General features: G+C 37.8%; 1 protein-coding gene across 1 annotated transcript; it reads right to left on the reverse strand.

The window, feature by feature from the left end:
* Positions 1–6,810: 6,810 nt before the first annotated feature.
* Positions 6,811–11,837, reverse strand: nptx2b (neuronal pentraxin IIb). The gene is made up of 5 exons (XM_041973105.1): positions 11,167–11,837; positions 10,389–10,608; positions 9,683–9,927; positions 9,413–9,592; positions 6,811–7,043 (listed from the first exon to the last, which is right to left on the reverse strand). The coding sequence occupies exons 1-5, from the start codon at positions 11,605–11,607 to the stop codon at positions 6,813–6,815; spliced, it is 1,317 nt and encodes a 438-aa protein (XP_041829039.1). The 5' UTR covers positions 11,608–11,837; the 3' UTR covers positions 6,811–6,812.
* Positions 11,838–18,008: the final 6,171 nt, after the last annotated feature.

The raw sequence follows: 18,008 nt of genomic DNA on the forward strand, positions 1-18,008 counted from the left end.
GCATAACCTCTTATGGCATTTATATAAACAAAGCAGCATCAGTGCCTCTGTGTATCTTGTCTTGTCACCAATGTTGAGTGAGCTAAAAGACCACACTGTTTTTAACACTAAATAATGATGATATTGATCCATTAATGAGTTGCACAGCTCAGGCTGACATTCAAATGGACTCATAAGAAATTAATAGCTGAAGTGCAGGTCATGTTTAAACAATGAGCATTGATTTATTTATGCTGTGAATCACACCTCTCATCTATTTATGCCTTTTTCGATAAATGTAGGAGATTTGGGCTTTGCTTTGCTTTTGCATTCCTGAAAAGATTAACCAACCTGATCTCACACAGAGGATGAAAACATTGTGTCTTCAATAAATATAAATATATACTATGACTATATGTCTCATACACTGTTTTTACAGTTTGTACCTCCTACATTTTCATGCCAACTATCTAATATCAGTATTCTTCATCTCAATAAGTTTCACTCCATGTCATCATGTAGTGAGACGAGCAGCAGGAGCAACATGACACAGAGTAGTGTGTAAATGTCATTACATCCATGTTGCATGGGGTGTTTGTCAGATTTGGAGCATTTCTTTTGTACGTAAATACTTAGAAGGAGGAAGGATGCGATGGTGGAGGGAGCAAGTAACAATTTATTGACAGTGCTACTATTTGCAAGAAAAAAAGGCTGAACCAGAAATGTAATTAAGATCATTTAAATAACAAAAGAACACCACCACTAAAGTGCCTATAACTTCTTTAAGAGAAGATTTTTTAAATAAATGATAACAAAATTATTTGTATGTGGAAAAAGTAGGGCTGATTTTTTTAAGATTGGATTCCTTTTCATTTGAAACGGTCTATGCAATTGTCCCCATGGTGTATCCATAAAAATAAAGTTTTGTTGGATTTTGAGGTAATGGCTGGTGAGATTTCCCTGACTTTTCAATGTCTTGAAAGATTTTAGCAGTCTTTCTAATTGAAATTCCCTTCTAGGAAATTAGTAATTAATCCTGAAAAATAGCTGGGGGTGACCAAACTATATCAACAGGTTGTAAATGTGCTGCCCTCAACCTTTTTCCTCTCCTGTGTGTTAGTATTGTGCTTAATAACAGGTGCTGGATCAGCTGCACAGGTGTCAGGTTGTCAGCTTCTTCCCATCAACACTCTGCTCTGCTGCATTTCTGGTTAAATGTTCCACTGATTGCCAAATCAGACTCGGCTTATATCTGTTTATCAAGTTCTGAGCAAGTGTATTTTTTATTTATTTATTTATTTATTTTGTCTTTTTGTTTTTTACTAATCCAGAAATCTTTAGGCCAGGGGTGTCAAACTCATTTTAGCTCAGGGGCCACATACAGTGCAATTTGATCTTTAATGGGTGGGACCAGTAAAATAACATAATAACCTATAAATAATGAAAACTCCTAATTTCCCCCCTTTCTTTTGGTCTAGAGAAGTACAAGTATTATCAATGTGCTTACATTTAATGAACTGACCTTTTAGAAAACACATTGGGAACAACATGAAATTTCTTGAGAAACATAAGTGGAGCTTGATCAGTATTTTGCCCCAATCAATCATTTACACTTGGATTACAACTTAGATCACAATGGATCCACAAAATCCCAAAACATTAACTCACAGGTATCTGGAGCTGAAATTACAGTATTACATATCATGATTAGAGCCACTTCTCAAGAGCTGAAAGTTATTTTACATGTACTTGCACATTTCCATCTGTAGTAATCCATACCACCTGAACATATATACCTTAATCCTTTAACTGAGCTCCTTTAGGTGAGAAAGATATAAAAGATATAACACATTTACCTCCTTGCCTAATTTGCTACTTTCATACCGAAAAATCAAACCTTACATGGACAAATAAAGAATTGCAATTACATTTATTAGAAAACGGCAGTCAATGTCTTGTATGTCATTTTCATACTTACAAAATTCATCCTGCAGAACAGAATCAACCCTCATTTAACACCCCTGCTTCAGGCTGTCATCCTGCTGTTCAAAAGAGAATTAATCCATGAAAGACTCTTCCCTATGTTTCAATTAGTTTAGTTCAGTGTCTTTGACCCTCCCCATTCTCGACTTTGTCTAATGGGAGACTTTTTAGACAGGCCAGACCATCATTAGCTGATCTTAATTGTTGTACAGGTTGCTCTATTTAAACTTGTTTAGCCTGGCTACCTGCACTGCTTCCTTCACAAGCTGCTTTGCAACACACCTACCTAATCAGTGTCTGTCATTGATGCTATTTCTGTGATGAAAAGAAGCCTTGAACAGATGTTAGGCTCAAAAGGCTTCCATGCTGGATATCTTGAGGGGCCATTATTTAAACAGAGACTCGTACATTTCACCATTTGCTGACACAAGTATGCATGTCTGTGTCACACGTGATTAAACTTTTGTATAAAATTTTGTATTCATCAAAATTTTGTCTGTAGATAACAGGTTAACATAAGGTGGTATATTCAGACCCTCTTCAGATATAAACATGCATGGTTAACTAGTTGAGTTATAAATGGCATTTATAAGACTTTAGTCTCTGTAAAGCATTGCTACTTGCATGTTAGCATTTTAGCATGCTAACATTTTCTTACAAGTATACGTTCAGCTTTGCATTTGTTTAGAAACCAAAAGGTTCGACCAAATTGGCATGCTCTTTATTTCATCTCGTTCAGTGAATAAACTAAATTGTATTATCTCACTGAGCAATCTCTCAAAGCTATCACTTTAAAACCTACAAGTGAAGCACATGGGGAAACTAGAGGTGTCACCACTTGATTCATTGTGATTCTCCAGCTGTGAATTATGATTGAATTTTATTCCCATACCACAGGGCAGTTTAGATTGGGAATCTCATTCGTCCTATAATATTGATTTAACTATAATTATAAATCTGAATTAAGTAGGTGGATTTGAACTGTTGCAGCAGTATGACTGGTCAAAGGTTGCCACAAACAAAAAACTATAAGGTGAAAATCTAAATCTAGTTTAAACACTGAGATTGACATTATAACTTTTAGAAATAAATAAAAGATGCTAGGAATTGAAAAAAAAAAGTAAATAAATGTAATTCACCAGCAGGAATGGGCTGTAAGTGCTTCAACCAAAGCAAACCTGCTCAATCTTTCCCAACAGAACTGAGATCAGTCAAATTATTTTTAGTAATTTAGTGCCCCGGGTAGTGTTTAATGGCTGCTTGTGTTCTGTTAGAGATGTCGCAGAATTGTTAATTATGAGTCTTCTGATGAATCCTAGGTGTCAAATAAGACACAGGTGGCTGCTGATGCTAAAAACTGACTTCACTCCCATCAGAGAGTCAACCTTGAGCAAAGACGTCCATAGTTAGAGCACAGCTGTTCACAGTTACATACAGCCTCAGTTGATTTAGATCACTTACCAAAGCGCTATTAGCTTTTTTCCCTCAAGCTCTGGGTTTATCAGCTCTGTTTCACCTCATAAAGTTGTTATGGTATTAATAAACTGTTCAAACATCAAGATATGCCTTTTTTTGGAAGCACTAAAATGTGCCTGTTGTTGACTCAGACATATTAATGACAATAGTAAATAGAGACAAACTGGCTTTTTTAATTTCATTCCCAGACGCTGGCTCTAAATAGATCTGATAAAAGTCTGTAACTTGCAGAAAATTATATTTTGTAAAGGGGAAAACATGTATGGAAAGGCATAAAAGTCAAAACCGATTAAGCTTTGTCTTTAAAATAGAAAGAAAAATCTGATTTAAAATTAATATTCACCAAAGACAGCAGTGGGGAAGCTGCACTGGCAAACATCAGCCAAAAAAATCTCCTGTTAATAAAAAACCCTCCAAGTTCTGGTGATCAGGCTTTCATTACTGTGGGTTTAAACAGAACCGAAATTCTCTGTTACTATATCAAATAAATAAACAAGTGTATAAATAAATATATAGCTGTAAAAACGAATGGAGTTTTATCCATTTTTCTTTTGCTTTTCTATGCATTGAGTGGATGGATGGAGCATTTGAAGAAGAGTATGACGCCACCTCTGACCTTTTGGCCTCTCATCTGTTAAGCATGGCTAATGCCATAGGCCACACATGTTGTTGGTTGACCTCAGCCAATAGAGTGTAAAGATCCTGCTCAGCCTGTCTTATTAACTACTCCTGTCACTCCTGCCTCACCAGCTTAATAGATACAAGACACAAGGTGGTTTTAAACTGGTGTAAAACTGGCATGATCCTTAAACAAAGTCTACCTGATATAGATCTAATGATCCTAGGTGACCCTGAGCTACTAAACAGAACTCTTAGTGCCCAACAAAGACATTAAGATAAGACATACAACCAGGAAAATTAAACTGGGAGATTAAACACACTTTAACTTCTGCAACAGATGTTTTCTTTATTTTCTTATTTTTCATTAATGGGCAAAGCAAATCATTTTCAACAGTTAGAAAAAAAAACTTGTAATGGCACTTAATCTTATAGGAAGGCAACATAAAGTCTATGGATCATACATGAGCTAAAAACATGTTGTATTTAAAAACACAGTAAACAATATGTTGAATTCCACTGGACAATCACAGTGAGTAAAAATAAAGAAAAAAAACTTACAAAGGATTAAATTACATTCAAAATACATGTTTGAAGGACCTTATGGGACTACTTTGTTTTGTGCTTGATGAGACTACGCACAGCAGCAATATCACAAACCACGAATAAAAATATTTCACAACACAGTAGCTATGAATATATTTTCAACATGATCCATCTACAGTCATCATAACAGCTTTAGTTCAGAAGCAGAGCCAGGTAGAAAACACTGATAGACCCACGGTGATCCACCTATCAGTCACTGCCGCAATACCAGAGTACCAAATAATGCTTGCTATAGTCTCTTCAGAATGACTCACTTATACACATGGATAGAACACATTCTCATCAAAAAAAGTCTAATGCGTTTGTAGCATTAGAGGAACAGTTGTGTGCATTTGTGCAAGACTGGAGGCCTGTACAACAAAGCTGGACTAACATACCCGGGATATCTCTCCATTACCTGGCTTGATTTACCCAGACAATCGCAATCCTGATAAGTGGTACTGCCAAGCTGGTTATCAACTCTGTGATTCAACCCAGGGTTTAACTATCATGTGCATGCTCACATAAAATGGTTTGTGTTTGCAGCGTCTAACCATTCGCAGACAAGGAGAAACCCTGCAGAGGAGCATACAATTATTCTTAAAAAATACAAAGAATTTCATACACATCATCCAGGCCAAAAACACCACTGCTGATGCAGCAAAGGCCAGGATGCAATGCTGGCAGAAAATTGCAGACTTTGTTAATGTGTAAATTTGGGAGATTGTACAATATTAATTCACGAGGCAATATAAACTGATAGCACTGATCACTCAGTTTCATTTTATCATGGCACAGATGTTTCACATAGAGTGTTTCCTCAGTTCCTTTCATTCCTTTATATTTTCCATACAGTTTTTTTGAGGCTCACCCCAGTGTGAGCACATTTTGTGACAACATGAGTAGTTGTGCATTCCATAAATTCATGGTTATGCAGTTCTGACATGGGTGACCAATATTATCAACCTCATTATTTCAGATGCAACCCTAGTGGAGCTAAACGGACTTGCGAACAAGTACAAAGACATACTTCAAACTGGTCAGTGACAAAGCTTTATTTCTTCATCAAAAGGACTGTAAATATCTCTAAAAACTCTTTCTCTCCTAAGCGCTCCTCTTATGATCCAAGCATCAAAGTGGACAGGGTGCTCCAAGAATGAGCAGGACATTTTCCAAGAAAACTAACTGGTCAGGAGGTGATGCTTTTATACTCGTTGATCTCTTATCCGGAACATAACCTGCTCCGGAGCAGGTTAGCTGTTACCAAGTTACCATGGTGAGTTACCCTGGTAAGAAGTGAACCAGCGTTGTAGTACGGAAAATCCTGGGTTAACCCCGAATTTACCTCAGTAAGAGAAAATCCAGCTTTGTAGCACAGGCCTCAGGCCTCCGGTCACTACATGAGAGATTTTGAAAAGGCGAATCATGGAGAAGGAGAGTTTGTTTTACTGCTAATCCCTGCAGGGACACTATGGTTGGTCTAATGAAGTTATACTACCACTCCAGCAATTTGCACTTTGGTGTGTTCCAAATAGCCCAGCTTCACAAAAAATAAACAAACAAACAAAAATAAAAAACCATGTAAAACGTACATTTGTCCTCTTGCATCCAGCCTTTCAACTCTTGACATGGCTGTTCAATTGACATGACAGGAAGTGGAATGCATGAATATCAATAACCATTGATAACCATAACCATTCAGTTTTTCACAAGGTGAATTGTAACATGAGCACCTAACCATTTATACTGATTCTAATCCTCATCACATACTTTTTCCTATGTAACCCGAACCATTCATGGATGGGAGTGCAGTAGTATGCAGATGCACAACTTTGATGTACTCACGAATTGAAACTTAAGGTGTATCTGTGAAGTGAACTCAGTAATAAAATTGTAGTATTTTTTTAGTCCTTCTTGGGAAACTAAAACATAGTGCACGAAACCAATGTAGTAATTTCATGTTATGTCATGAGATAAGATCTGTTCCAATATTTGGTGCTACAGAGCCCACCTGGTTCACAGAAAATACAAAACAAAAGCTTTGTCACATATCTCTTCATAAACTGAAGCTGAAGGCTGTGCAGTAACCTTTGCAGAAAACCTTTTCAAATGCTGAAAGGATGGAAACACCAGCTAATGAAATGAGAGGTTTATGGATTTTTTTTTAAATTTTAAGCATTGGGCAGTCGCTCCAGACACATTTCCAAGGGCCGTTTGAATGCTCCTCTTCCAAAAACTTCAACGTTACTTGCTAGCCAGGAGATCACGTTCCCAGGGATGTAAGAACTGCAGTTTGCCATCGACTGGATCTCAATTGGCTTTAGAATACGGTCCCAAATGTTCACCTGACTCAGCTCGCCCACGAAAGCCTGTCCAGCATCAAAGCGCCCACCTACCACATCCTGTGAGAGCAGTAAACGGTCAAAAGGTACATTCAAACAGCATCACCAACATTATCAGAGGTAATCATCTTTTTAAAGCAGAGGAGGCAATCAGTGGGGAAAGCAAAGTCATTACACCTAAACTTTCATCTAATGTGTTATGGCCTTGCTCTGGTCCCAGCTGTCTGACAGCCATCCAACACAGTCTCATGGTAGTTGTGAAGCTGTCACAAGCTGACTGGTGTCCTGAAATATGACTTTTTCTTGTTTATGTGTGTGTGTAAATAATAACTCATTAAATAATGTTTTTATGCAGTCTCAAGCATTGTGTATAACTGCCACAGGAGAGTTAAAATAGTTTTAGAAGTTGAAAAAGTCCATGTTTGTCAGCTTATATGTAAATTTTCAATTTTGTTTCCTCTATTAATTTCACAGTTTAAGATTAGGCTTTTAAAACTTCATGGTTGGGGGCAGGAAAGCTTTGTAGCTTGTCCATAAATAGACCCTTCTGCCAGTTGTATAGTCAGTGCTTCTTTATGCTTGTTTACCAGGTGACAATTCCCACCCAATCTGCAAAACACACAAATGTGGTGTAGGAAAGAGACGGCATCCCGAATCACTTTGAAAGTCAAACTGGTTGTCATAAAAAAAGTGCACATCTGCAGTCATCTGTGCAAATAAAATAATTTAATTTCATGTTTATTTCCTGATACTACAATGAGACTAGACTGATGCATCACAACAAACTATTAAACCAGTTTTCTCTATTTTTTTTCAGCACTGAATATGACTGTTTTTTCTGAGAGTGCATATTCCATATTTTAAGACATAGTTTGTCTTCAGTTGTTTCCTTTAAGCCCTGTGTATACTTTGTATACCCCTCCCATTGAAATTAAAATAACCACTGGACACAAAAGCTACTTAGCTAAACTTATTTTCTTTTACAGTTAATTAACTCTTGGAAGGAAAAGCAAAAGATACAAATAGTTAAAACAGATGAATATCCATAGTCTTTTAAAAGAGGTCTGAAGAGATCGTGTCACACCTGACCTGTGGCCACACTTAATCCATAAAGATTGTACACAGCACATGCATGTGTAGACCTGCACGTTTGCCCTCTTTGCCCTGATGAAACGTGATATGATGGCATCGTTTGCATGACATGATGAAAACAGCAATAATTTACAATAAAACTAAAGTTCAAATTCTTGCTTATTTTGTTGTTTTCAATCCACTTCAGAAGCTTAGATGTAAAGATTTGGGCAAACATGGACAATTCTTTTATGCTTTTCAGAATCTATGAGGTTTAGGAAGTTTGTAACGCTGCTGAGATTTTGTAATCCACAATGAAAGGCTTTTGTAGGTCCTGATGGATTAATGTTCACAATTAATAAACATGGATGCAGTCTACATCCTACTGTAGCTGGACATGTGGACTTTCAAAACTTGAAATTAAATAATTTCCTATGCAAACAAGCTTCTATAACCAGGTCAGTAGCTTTGATTGTTATTGTTGAGGTTTCAGCTTGGGGTCAGAGGAGCCAGGAGTTAAATGCTAACATTAATCTGCTAACATGCTTACAAGGATATGCTGATGTTGGTCTTGCTGTGTGTGGATTAGTTGAGCTGATTCGCATGCTAACATTTCAAACTTAGTTCAATAGGACAGCATTTGTTTAGCAGATTTTTATTTATTTATTTATTTATTTATTGTCACAAATCAAACTTTTGTTATACCAACATGTGTCAGTTTATCTTGGTGGGACCGACTGCCTGTGCCAAAATCATTGCAATCCAATTGATGGATCTAGAGATAATTCAGTCTGAACCAAATTGGTAAGCCAACTACTCAGTCACAAAACAACAGACTAGTATTACAAACACAAGCCATACTCTTCTTATCAATCAAATATTTTATTCTTTACTATATTAATTAGTTTTATGATGCATTTGGATTGTCTTTTTCCAACTATTTGGTCAGAAAGGGTTCCTTTTTCAAACTAAACAGTGATATATATATCTCTCATCCACTGTGGAGACCTCAGTAACAGATGTTTTGTTCTTTTGTCATGGGAACATGCCTCTACCTCATTTCTGCTGCTTTTAACTCTGGTTGATTTTCTCATTTCCACTTACAGTTTATAAAAGTTCCTGTAGCTGCATCGCTTGTTAGTAAAACAACATGACATTACACCTGAAAGACTTTTACTTGTTATAACATGAAGAAGTTGCTCTAAACAGTTGATGAGACATTATTCATTTGTAAAACCCAGAAGTCACTGGTAATTTCCTTTCAAGTGGCTCATCTCGTTTGATCATGACAAGAGAGGAAGAGTAATGACACATAAAAAGAACACACTGACACCAAGTGTTCTATCATATGTTCTTACCTGCTCCTGCCCCAGGATGATGACTCCTCCAGGTTTGATGGGATGCCAGGCTGCGAGGTTCTCACCAGTTCCCAGCTTCACCCCGTCTTGGTAAGCCTCCCACTGGCCATCCCGTGTGGTCCAGGAGATGCAGATGTGGTGCCACTTTCCATCACGTACCTCTATAGGCAGCTGGGCAACCTACAGTAAAGGGACATTGCACTTTTGAAATTACACATTTAGCTTTTTAATTCATTGTTATCAAATAACCACACCTTTCCAGTGACTTGCCTTGTCATTAATGAGAAGCTCAATTGGGTTATTGCCCCACTCAATCAGCACAATTTCATTTGCTTGCCCTGGAACGCCGTATGAGAAAGGTGTCCCGATACCAGGGCTGGCACCAGACTTGATCCACATACAGAGTGTGAATGCGTACATTTCTGGCAGGCTCTTAGTGAAACGGCCGTAGAGATAGTTGGTCCGCTGGGGAAGGGAAAGCTTAAACTGCTCTGGGGACTTGAAGTCTCCCCCTCCTTATGTATGAAAGGTAGAAAAGATGGAGAGGATATGAGTGCAGAACAAAAAAAAAGTGACCTGTCAGTTTAATTTCATGCTAAATGTACACAAAAGGATCTGTAGATATTTTCTAATGTGATTTGATTCTTAAATTCTTAACTCCAGAGTCTAAGTTAAGTCTTAGCATGTGCAACAGTGCTGTATAGTAAGCAGAAGGGGCATTCATGTAGATTTTTGTTGTGTGCCAATTTTTTTTTTTTTACCGTGTGCCAGTCAATCATACCAATATCTTTCTCTCTCTTTCTACACACACACACACACACACACACACACACACACACCCACACACACACACACACACATGTATATATATATATAAATATATCTCAACAGGTTTGTATTTTCTAAATAAAATCCTATATATAAATATTATTTTTTATCTTAACTTTGTCTCCATAGCTAGTGTATTTTAAAGTACCTTTTTCCAGTTCAGTGATCCGCTCCACCAGAGCATTCAGAGTGCTCTCTGTCTTCAACCTGTAGGCAGCTGTGGCATTGGAGAGCAAGCTCTTTTCCTCCTCCAAGTTGCTGACTTTTTTCAGGAGCTGTTTCTCCAGTTCACCGAGCCTACGTTGCAGCAGGTCGCGAAGCTCACTGGGAAATGAGGCGCCAGATATGTTGGCCCTCATTTGCTGTTGCTACGGAAGGATGAGCAAGAGACCATGAGCAGGAAGTGTACCAAGGTGATCAGGGGAACTGAGCATGCTGAGGGCTTGCAGGTGATGCCATACATCACTATGAAACAAGTTGTGATTTTCTTGTAAAGTATATCATGACAGAAGTATGAAAACTTATATTTTAAATATGGTATTAGTAAAAACTGGAACATATTTTTGTTTTAGCTGTTGAGCTTATTTAACCATAAGAAACTCGGGCTGCAAAGAGAAGAATGACAAATTATTAAACATTTTCAATGCAGTATTTTTGTTTTTTAAAAGACGTAAGTAAGAAACTAAAATTTTGATGGCAAAAGCAAAATAAACATATGTCACCTAATCAGAGCTATGTTTTAGAATGGACACACACTTAATATGTATACAGATACTTCCTTTGGCTCTCAGTGGCAAATTCTGTAGTGATTCTAGAAAGTGCTGAAAGGTAACTGCTATTTGCCTCAATACTATAAATAAATTCTCAATGCTTTTACGCAAGGTGTTGCACGCTGGTTCTGCTTTGCGCAGCTGATGCCACCGTACCTCCAGGTTCTCCAGACGATCCTTAAGACCCTGCATGGTTTTCCCAAGATTGTCAATAGAGTCGTTTGAATCTCTGGGAACGTCGCCCATTGTATTCTGCTTGTCTTTCCCCCACGAACCTCCTTTGCCGTACTTCCTATCGGCAGCGGCTGAGGCGCAGAGGGACAGCTTTGTGGTTAGCTCGTTGATTGTGCCCAGCTGCTTGGAAATAGTTTCTTTTTGTTGTAAAATTGTCTCTCGTAGCTGCATGACTGTGTTTCTGAGCTCCTCTTCTTGGTCCCCGGGGGAAAGCTCTGGTAACAACGTTACGGGGCAACTGGCATCGCCGCTGATGGGTATTGCCCGGCAGATGTAGCGCTTCCCATCGTCCGCCTGGCCGCTTGTTAGTTGACCGCAACCCAGAGTAAAAAAGCACAACATGCCGAACAAAAGCGAAAACATGCCGTTTGATTTTTAATGTTACGCAAAATCAAGGGAAACCCGAACTTGAAACTCACAACTCTCTTCGTTTGAACTCTCCAGTTTAGCGCGTAAAAGCGTACCAAAAAACGCCGGCCTAATTATTTCTACAAAGTGGCGCCATTACCAAGCAAGAAAATCCAATCAAGTGTGAGTCTGTCACCGTAAGCCCGTTAATGCTGCTTGTGCTAACAGGACTATTTCTGGCTCGGAGAGCGTGCACAGTGTGGTGCTGAACAGACAGCTCTTTGCACTAAAGCGGATTACCAAAAAAGGTGTCCGTGAAAGTGCCTCGATTGGTTAAAGGTGCCTGACGTCACAGGCGCGGGTTTGATTATTTGTAGTCAGGTAATAAAGCAACAAAAACTCAGTGTTTTCACAGTTCTTCTCATACCTGATTACATAAACTCCCCTCTTCTGGTTTCAGCTTGTATCCGTCTTTCGTGCAGTTGAGTCATGTCCTCATGTTAAAGTGTATGGGCTTAATCAGTAACACGGCATTTATAAGTGGCATAAGATTTGTTGCATAAGAACAAGCAAATAATAGTGTCCTTGTCTGAAAACATTTCTAAAATCGAGATAAGAAGGCACTTGAGGGCTAGAACCATGTGAAACATGACAATTTTCAAATCTGAGTGATTTTATTCATTAAAACAAGCAATGAAGTAACAGGATGTGGTGGCAAACAATTAGCAACACAAGCCTGCCTGGTTGTAAAGGTCAATAAAACCTGGTGTGCAGCCTAGAAGACATACCACTGTGTTTTGCTCATGTAGTGTCATGCACCAAATCAGAAACATGTCTGTCAAGGACATTTCTTTCTTTCAGTGAAGCAATAAAAACACTGCTATTAAATTAGATTCAAAAGTCTATTTTTTTAAAAGTAATTCCAAGGCTTATTGAAGTTACTGCATCACATTCAGACGTTGTCATGACAGTTGGCAACTTAAAAAATATTTAAAAAAATCACCAAGGTTAAGATAACTTTGAAAGCCTTTTCTTGAAGTAATTTGAGGATCTATGAGTGTCCTGTCTGTATTTAATACATGTCATGAATATAGTTACATGAGAAACGATTTGCTGATGGAACAACTTGGAGTGGACAGTTTGATCATTGTCTTCAGCCTTCTTCACATAATAGTTCTCTTTCCCATAAAATCATAAAATCACTGAAATTCAAATATGGGGTGTGAGTTTGAATTTAAGCAGAATAAGACAAAAAATGTATTTGTTTGGACTTATCTGTTCAACTAAAAATTGAGTAAATGTGAACATTTTGGGGTACTTCACACAATTAAAACAGTGACAATCATTTTGAAGAGAAAATAATGTAAAAAACAACCTTCAATTCCAAAAAATTTGGACGCTGTGTAAAATGTAAATAAGAAAAGAAGACTGTTGGGTCTTCTGTCTTTTTAATTTTACATAACAGAACATTTCCCAGAAGTTTTTCCACAATTTTTAGATGCAGTTTGTGTCTGTCTCTCTTTAGGCTCTGCCTCTCTTAAACACTTCTATACTCAGTCCTGTGACTGACCTGTTGCTAGTTAACCTATTTATCAAATGCTTATGATTTGTGCCAATTTTCCAACTGTTTGTTGCTACTGTTCAAAGCTTTTTGGAGATGTGTTGTTGCCATCAAATGCAAACTTTGATCAGATTTTCCGTGAAATGGTAAAATGTCTCATTTTCAACATCTGATGTGTTGTTTATGTTCTATGATAAATAAAATATGGATTTAAGAGACTTGTAAATCATTGCTCTGTTTTTATATATGTTTGACATGTCCCAACTTCTTTGGAAATTGGGTTATAAAAAAGGCTTAGAGGACATAAAAATGGAAATTTTTACTTTAATCTGTGAACATCAGTGTATTGCATTATACTGTGTAAGATAAATATGATGTTTATATATGTATGGGGAAAAAAATAATTAAATGGAAGGAAACAGCAGAGACTGAACACTAACACCTTCAGTTGAGTTAGCAGGATTTGGGAGCTTTGCGACATAGTTTGCCTCCTTTGATTTAATGCAGAATATTGTGGAACAACATCACACCTATTTCTAGTCACTGCAGGACACAGACCAGAGCTGCGTGCCGGCAACTGCTAGAGGAAATGGAAAAATTCCACACTGATTAGGCAAGAGAAAACACTGTCATTAGAAAATAATGATTTTTCATTATCAGATATTTTACCAAGATGGAGCAACGTGTGGTCTGAGTCTTTTACTGTGAATATTTATTTGGGACACAGAGCACACATTCTCTTCTTTTGCAGACTTCTAGAGTGAACAGGAGTAAAAAAACAGTGAATGTGCAAGAGGCCCCTAGTTGCATGAATAGATTATATGATATTGTTGATGATTCAGACGCAGTCTTGAGCAAAGTGCACCTTTTTCTATGGAAGAAATGACTCAGGGGTGGTCCGGCTTTGTCATAGGGGCATCAGCAGGTGCTGCAGTGGACTGAAAAAAAAAAAACACAATCTAATGGACAGATGAGTGGTTTTGGAAATCTACAGAACCAGTGTGTCATCCACTCTGTCCTCTCAGGATAAAGCTCCTGTCAGGGAGAAAAATGATCCCTAATGAAACAAACAGAACAGCGCAATAAGCCAGAGACAAACAGCTCTTAGCAGATCATTATTACTCACGGAGCAGGGGTGGAAAATAGAATAAGAAAATCACATCATATGTGAAATTATCCTTTACATTATGACATTCACCAAAAGTAATATCTCATTCTGCAGTCATTTATTGCCACTGGGCTAGTTCTACGGAAGGCTGTGAGGGAGTGAATTGTGAATGAAAACCCATTAACAGAGCTTGTGGGTTGGAGATGGGCTTTATGGATTGGGAAAAAAGGTAAATCTTTCAACCAAGCTTTATTATTTTCAAAGCTATTAAAACGAGCATAATGAAAAGATTTGTTTTTAAAAAAACTTCTGTTGCCATATGTACTTTCATTTGTGAATGACCCTCACATGTATTAAAGCAGCAAAATATGATTACAATGAAACTCTGAAAGAGCCATGAAAGGTTCTTTGCTCTGATCTGAGATAACAGCTGTTTGACTAATTTAGAAAGAGCAATCAAAAGAAAAATACTAAATGAATAAGAAACACAATGATTTGACAGTGAAAATGGACCCATTAATTATTCTAACATTAAGGATTTTGTTAAACTCAGTTTCACCTGACTTTATTAATATAGCACTCTTTATCAAACACACAAGTGCATTAGCATTTCATGGAAATTTTAGCTTATTTTGATTTACAGTGGAAACAAACAGCTGGAAAAATAATTGCACAAAAAAAAAATAGAAAGATAGAAAAAGAAGTGGAGGAGCATTTAAAAATTAAATAAACTCTGCCAAAGCAACATCGGAGAGGAGGAGGAAGATAACGCTACACCAGTTGAACATACGGGCGAAATTATGAAAGCGATTCATGATCTAAAGACGGAGTTTGCAGGTAGATTTGATGGCGTGCTTTCTGCTGTGCAAGATATGCGGAATGACGTGCTGGGGTGCATTAACAGAGTAACGCAAGCGGAAATTCGCGTCTCCCAAAATGAAGACACAGTATTATGTCTCCAAGCCACAGTTAAGAAACTGGAAAAAGAAATGAAAACGCTCAGCTCTAAAGTAGACGATCTAGAAAACAGAAGCCGACGGTCTAACTTGAGACTGGTGAATCTACCCGAGGGCGCAGAAGGTGTGGATGCGTGTGCCTTCATGGAGAGCTGGCTCCCAGAAGTACTGGACTTAGGGCCGCTTCGCAACCCGCTGATCATTGAAAGATGCCACCGCATTCCCACAAATAACCCCAACGCGCCACGGCCCGTAATTATGAAGTTTTTAAACTTCAAAGAAAAAGTACTGGTCCAGGATGCTGCGCGGAGAAAGGAGAGGATTCTCTACAAAAACCACCAGGTGATGTTTTTCCCGGACATATCCGCGGAGGTCCATAAACAACAAAAGAGCTACAAAACGATCAAGCTGAAGCTACGTGCCAAAGGGATCCGCTATGGGATTGTTTATCCAGCGCGCCTAAGGGTCACGCACAAGGGGCGTACATACACCTTTGAGACTCCCGCTGAGGCAGAACGCTTTATTGAGAGCTTGGACAATGAAACGCGACAATCAACAGGAACTGATTGATGGGTTAATAATACATAGAATTCAGTGACAACTAAATGAGTGAGTAATATGCCATACACACTATATTAACATGGTCTAACAATACGTTCATCTTAACTGTTAACAATGATTCATAGCTGAACCTGTGGTTTTGTTTTTTGTCTGTTTTTGACATGTAAGTGCAGAGTATATTAGTTGCCTACAGCTGCAACAAGGTTGAGTAAGAGAATAGCTATAGACATAGGTCGGAGTTTTAAGAAAGTGGGAGGGGAGCTTTATCTGAAGGCTACAAATCGTTTCGGTTTTTTTAGTTCAACGGTTCATGGTTCAGGGTTGTGTTCCCAAGGGATTATGTTAATGTACTTTTTGATTGATGCCTCTGTTTACTTTTGCTTGCCATTATTATTTATTTTTTATAATTATTTTTATTTCTCATTTTTCTCCACTCCAATCTATTGTATCGTAAGACACAGATTTATATCTGACCATGGCCCAGATGAGGGATATTAAGATAACAACTTGGAATTGTAGAGGTCTAAATAAAGTGAGTAAGGTGAAGCAGATATTGTCCAGATTGAAAAGGTTACAGGCAAACATAATTTTTTTACAGGAGACGCATCTTCTGTCAACCAATGTCTCCATAGTGACTAAAAGATGGCAGGGGTCTGTTTTTTCTGCACCATTTAGCTCGCATTCACGAGGTACTATGATCCTTATACATAAAAGCATTCCTTTCAAGACTGTTAATACCATCCTAGATGCAGCAGGCAGATACTTAATCGTACAGGGCACCCTTTTGACATCTAAGCTCAACTTAGTTTGTGTATACGGTCCAAATGAGGACAATTCCAAATTTTTTAATGATTTGTTCCTACTGCTGTCAACATTAGATGGTGAAAATATTATTGGAGGTGATTTTAATGTAGTTTTAGACCCTCTCAAGGATAGGTCATCTGATTCCACCGTTACTTCACACTCTCAAGCAAGAAAAACCATTCATCATTTTATGGCTGAGCTAAATCTTCTTGAGATTTGGAGAAAGCTAAATACAATTGATACTGTGTACTCCTGTTACTCTGCCACACATAAGAGCTACTCCAGAATTGACTATTTTCTTATATCTGCATCCCTAAGTCACAAAATTAAAGACTGCTTCTATGATAGTATTTTAATCTCCGATCATGCTCCTATGTCCCTAGTTTACTTTGATACTGAATTTGTTGCAAATAGACCACGGTGGCGATTTTATATAAAATGGTTACAAAACTCAGCCTTTATAGAATTTATTAATACCCAGATGGATGTTTATTTTGACTCTAATACTTCAGAAACATCTGCTTCAACCCGCTGGGAAGCCTTTAAAGCATTTATACGTGGACAGATAATCAGTTTTACTGCCACAAAATCGAAGTATAGACAACGGAAAATTGGGGAACTTGAGGCTAAAATTAAAACTTTGGAAAATCAAGTTTTTGACGGGTCCTCACAATCTGAACAGGAATTGCTTTTTCATAAGGCTCAATATAATGAAATTACAGCAGAGAGGGCAGCAGACAGTTTAAGGAGAGTTAAGCAGGCCTTTTATGATCAAGGGGAAAAACCTGGGAGGTTACTCGCATGGCGTCTTAAACAGGCCCAAACAGATAGAGCAATTAATTCTATAAAAAATTCTCTAGGTGACCTGGTAGTACAACCAGAAGAAATTAATAAAATTTTTAGGGAGTTTTACGAAAATCTATACAGTTCTGAATATTCTAATGCTGATGACTTACAAAGCACTTTCCTAAATGATCTTGATTTTCCATTGATTCCAGAAAACCTTAGATCGGATTTGAATGCCAAATTGACATCCAGGGAGATTTTGGAGGCAATAGACAGTATGAAAACAGGGAAAGCAGCTGGCCCCGATGGGTTACCTATGGATTTTTACAAAAAATTTAAATATAAACTTTTGAACCCACTGATGAACATGTTTATTGAATCCTTTAAAAATGGTTTGCTTCCACCCTCCTTGAGAGCGGCGTTGATTACATTAATTCCAAAACCCGAAAAGCCCAGGGATGCTTGTCAATCATATCGCCCAATTTCTCTTCTGAATGCAGATATAAAAATTCTTTGTAAGGTCCTGGCTCTACGATTGGAAAAATGTCTCCCAGTAGTTATTAATATGGATCAGAACGGATTTGTGAAAGGAAGACAAGGATTTCACAATGTGAGACGACTAGTAAACATTCTTTATGAA

This window comes from Melanotaenia boesemani, chromosome 21, assembly GCF_017639745.1.
Source record: "Melanotaenia boesemani isolate fMelBoe1 chromosome 21, fMelBoe1.pri, whole genome shotgun sequence".
Lineage (NCBI taxonomy): Eukaryota > Metazoa > Chordata > Actinopteri > Atheriniformes > Melanotaeniidae > Melanotaenia > Melanotaenia boesemani.

What these genes read in the sequence shown, in the direction of transcription:
- nptx2b (XM_041973105.1), bottom strand. Translation starts at nt 11,607, where the DNA reads ATGTTTTCGCTTTTGTTCGGCATGTTGTGCTTTTTTACTCTGGGTTGC. An exon ending in AGCTTCTCATTAATGACAAG is followed by an intron (nt 9,593 to 9,682) that starts GCAAGTCACTGG and finishes CCTTTACTGTAG; the next exon opens with GTTGCCCAGCTGCCTATAGA. An exon ending in TCATCCTGGGGCAGGAGCAG is followed by an intron (nt 7,044 to 9,412) that starts GTAAGAACATAT and finishes CTGCTCTCACAG; the next exon opens with GATGTGGTAGGTGGGCGCTT.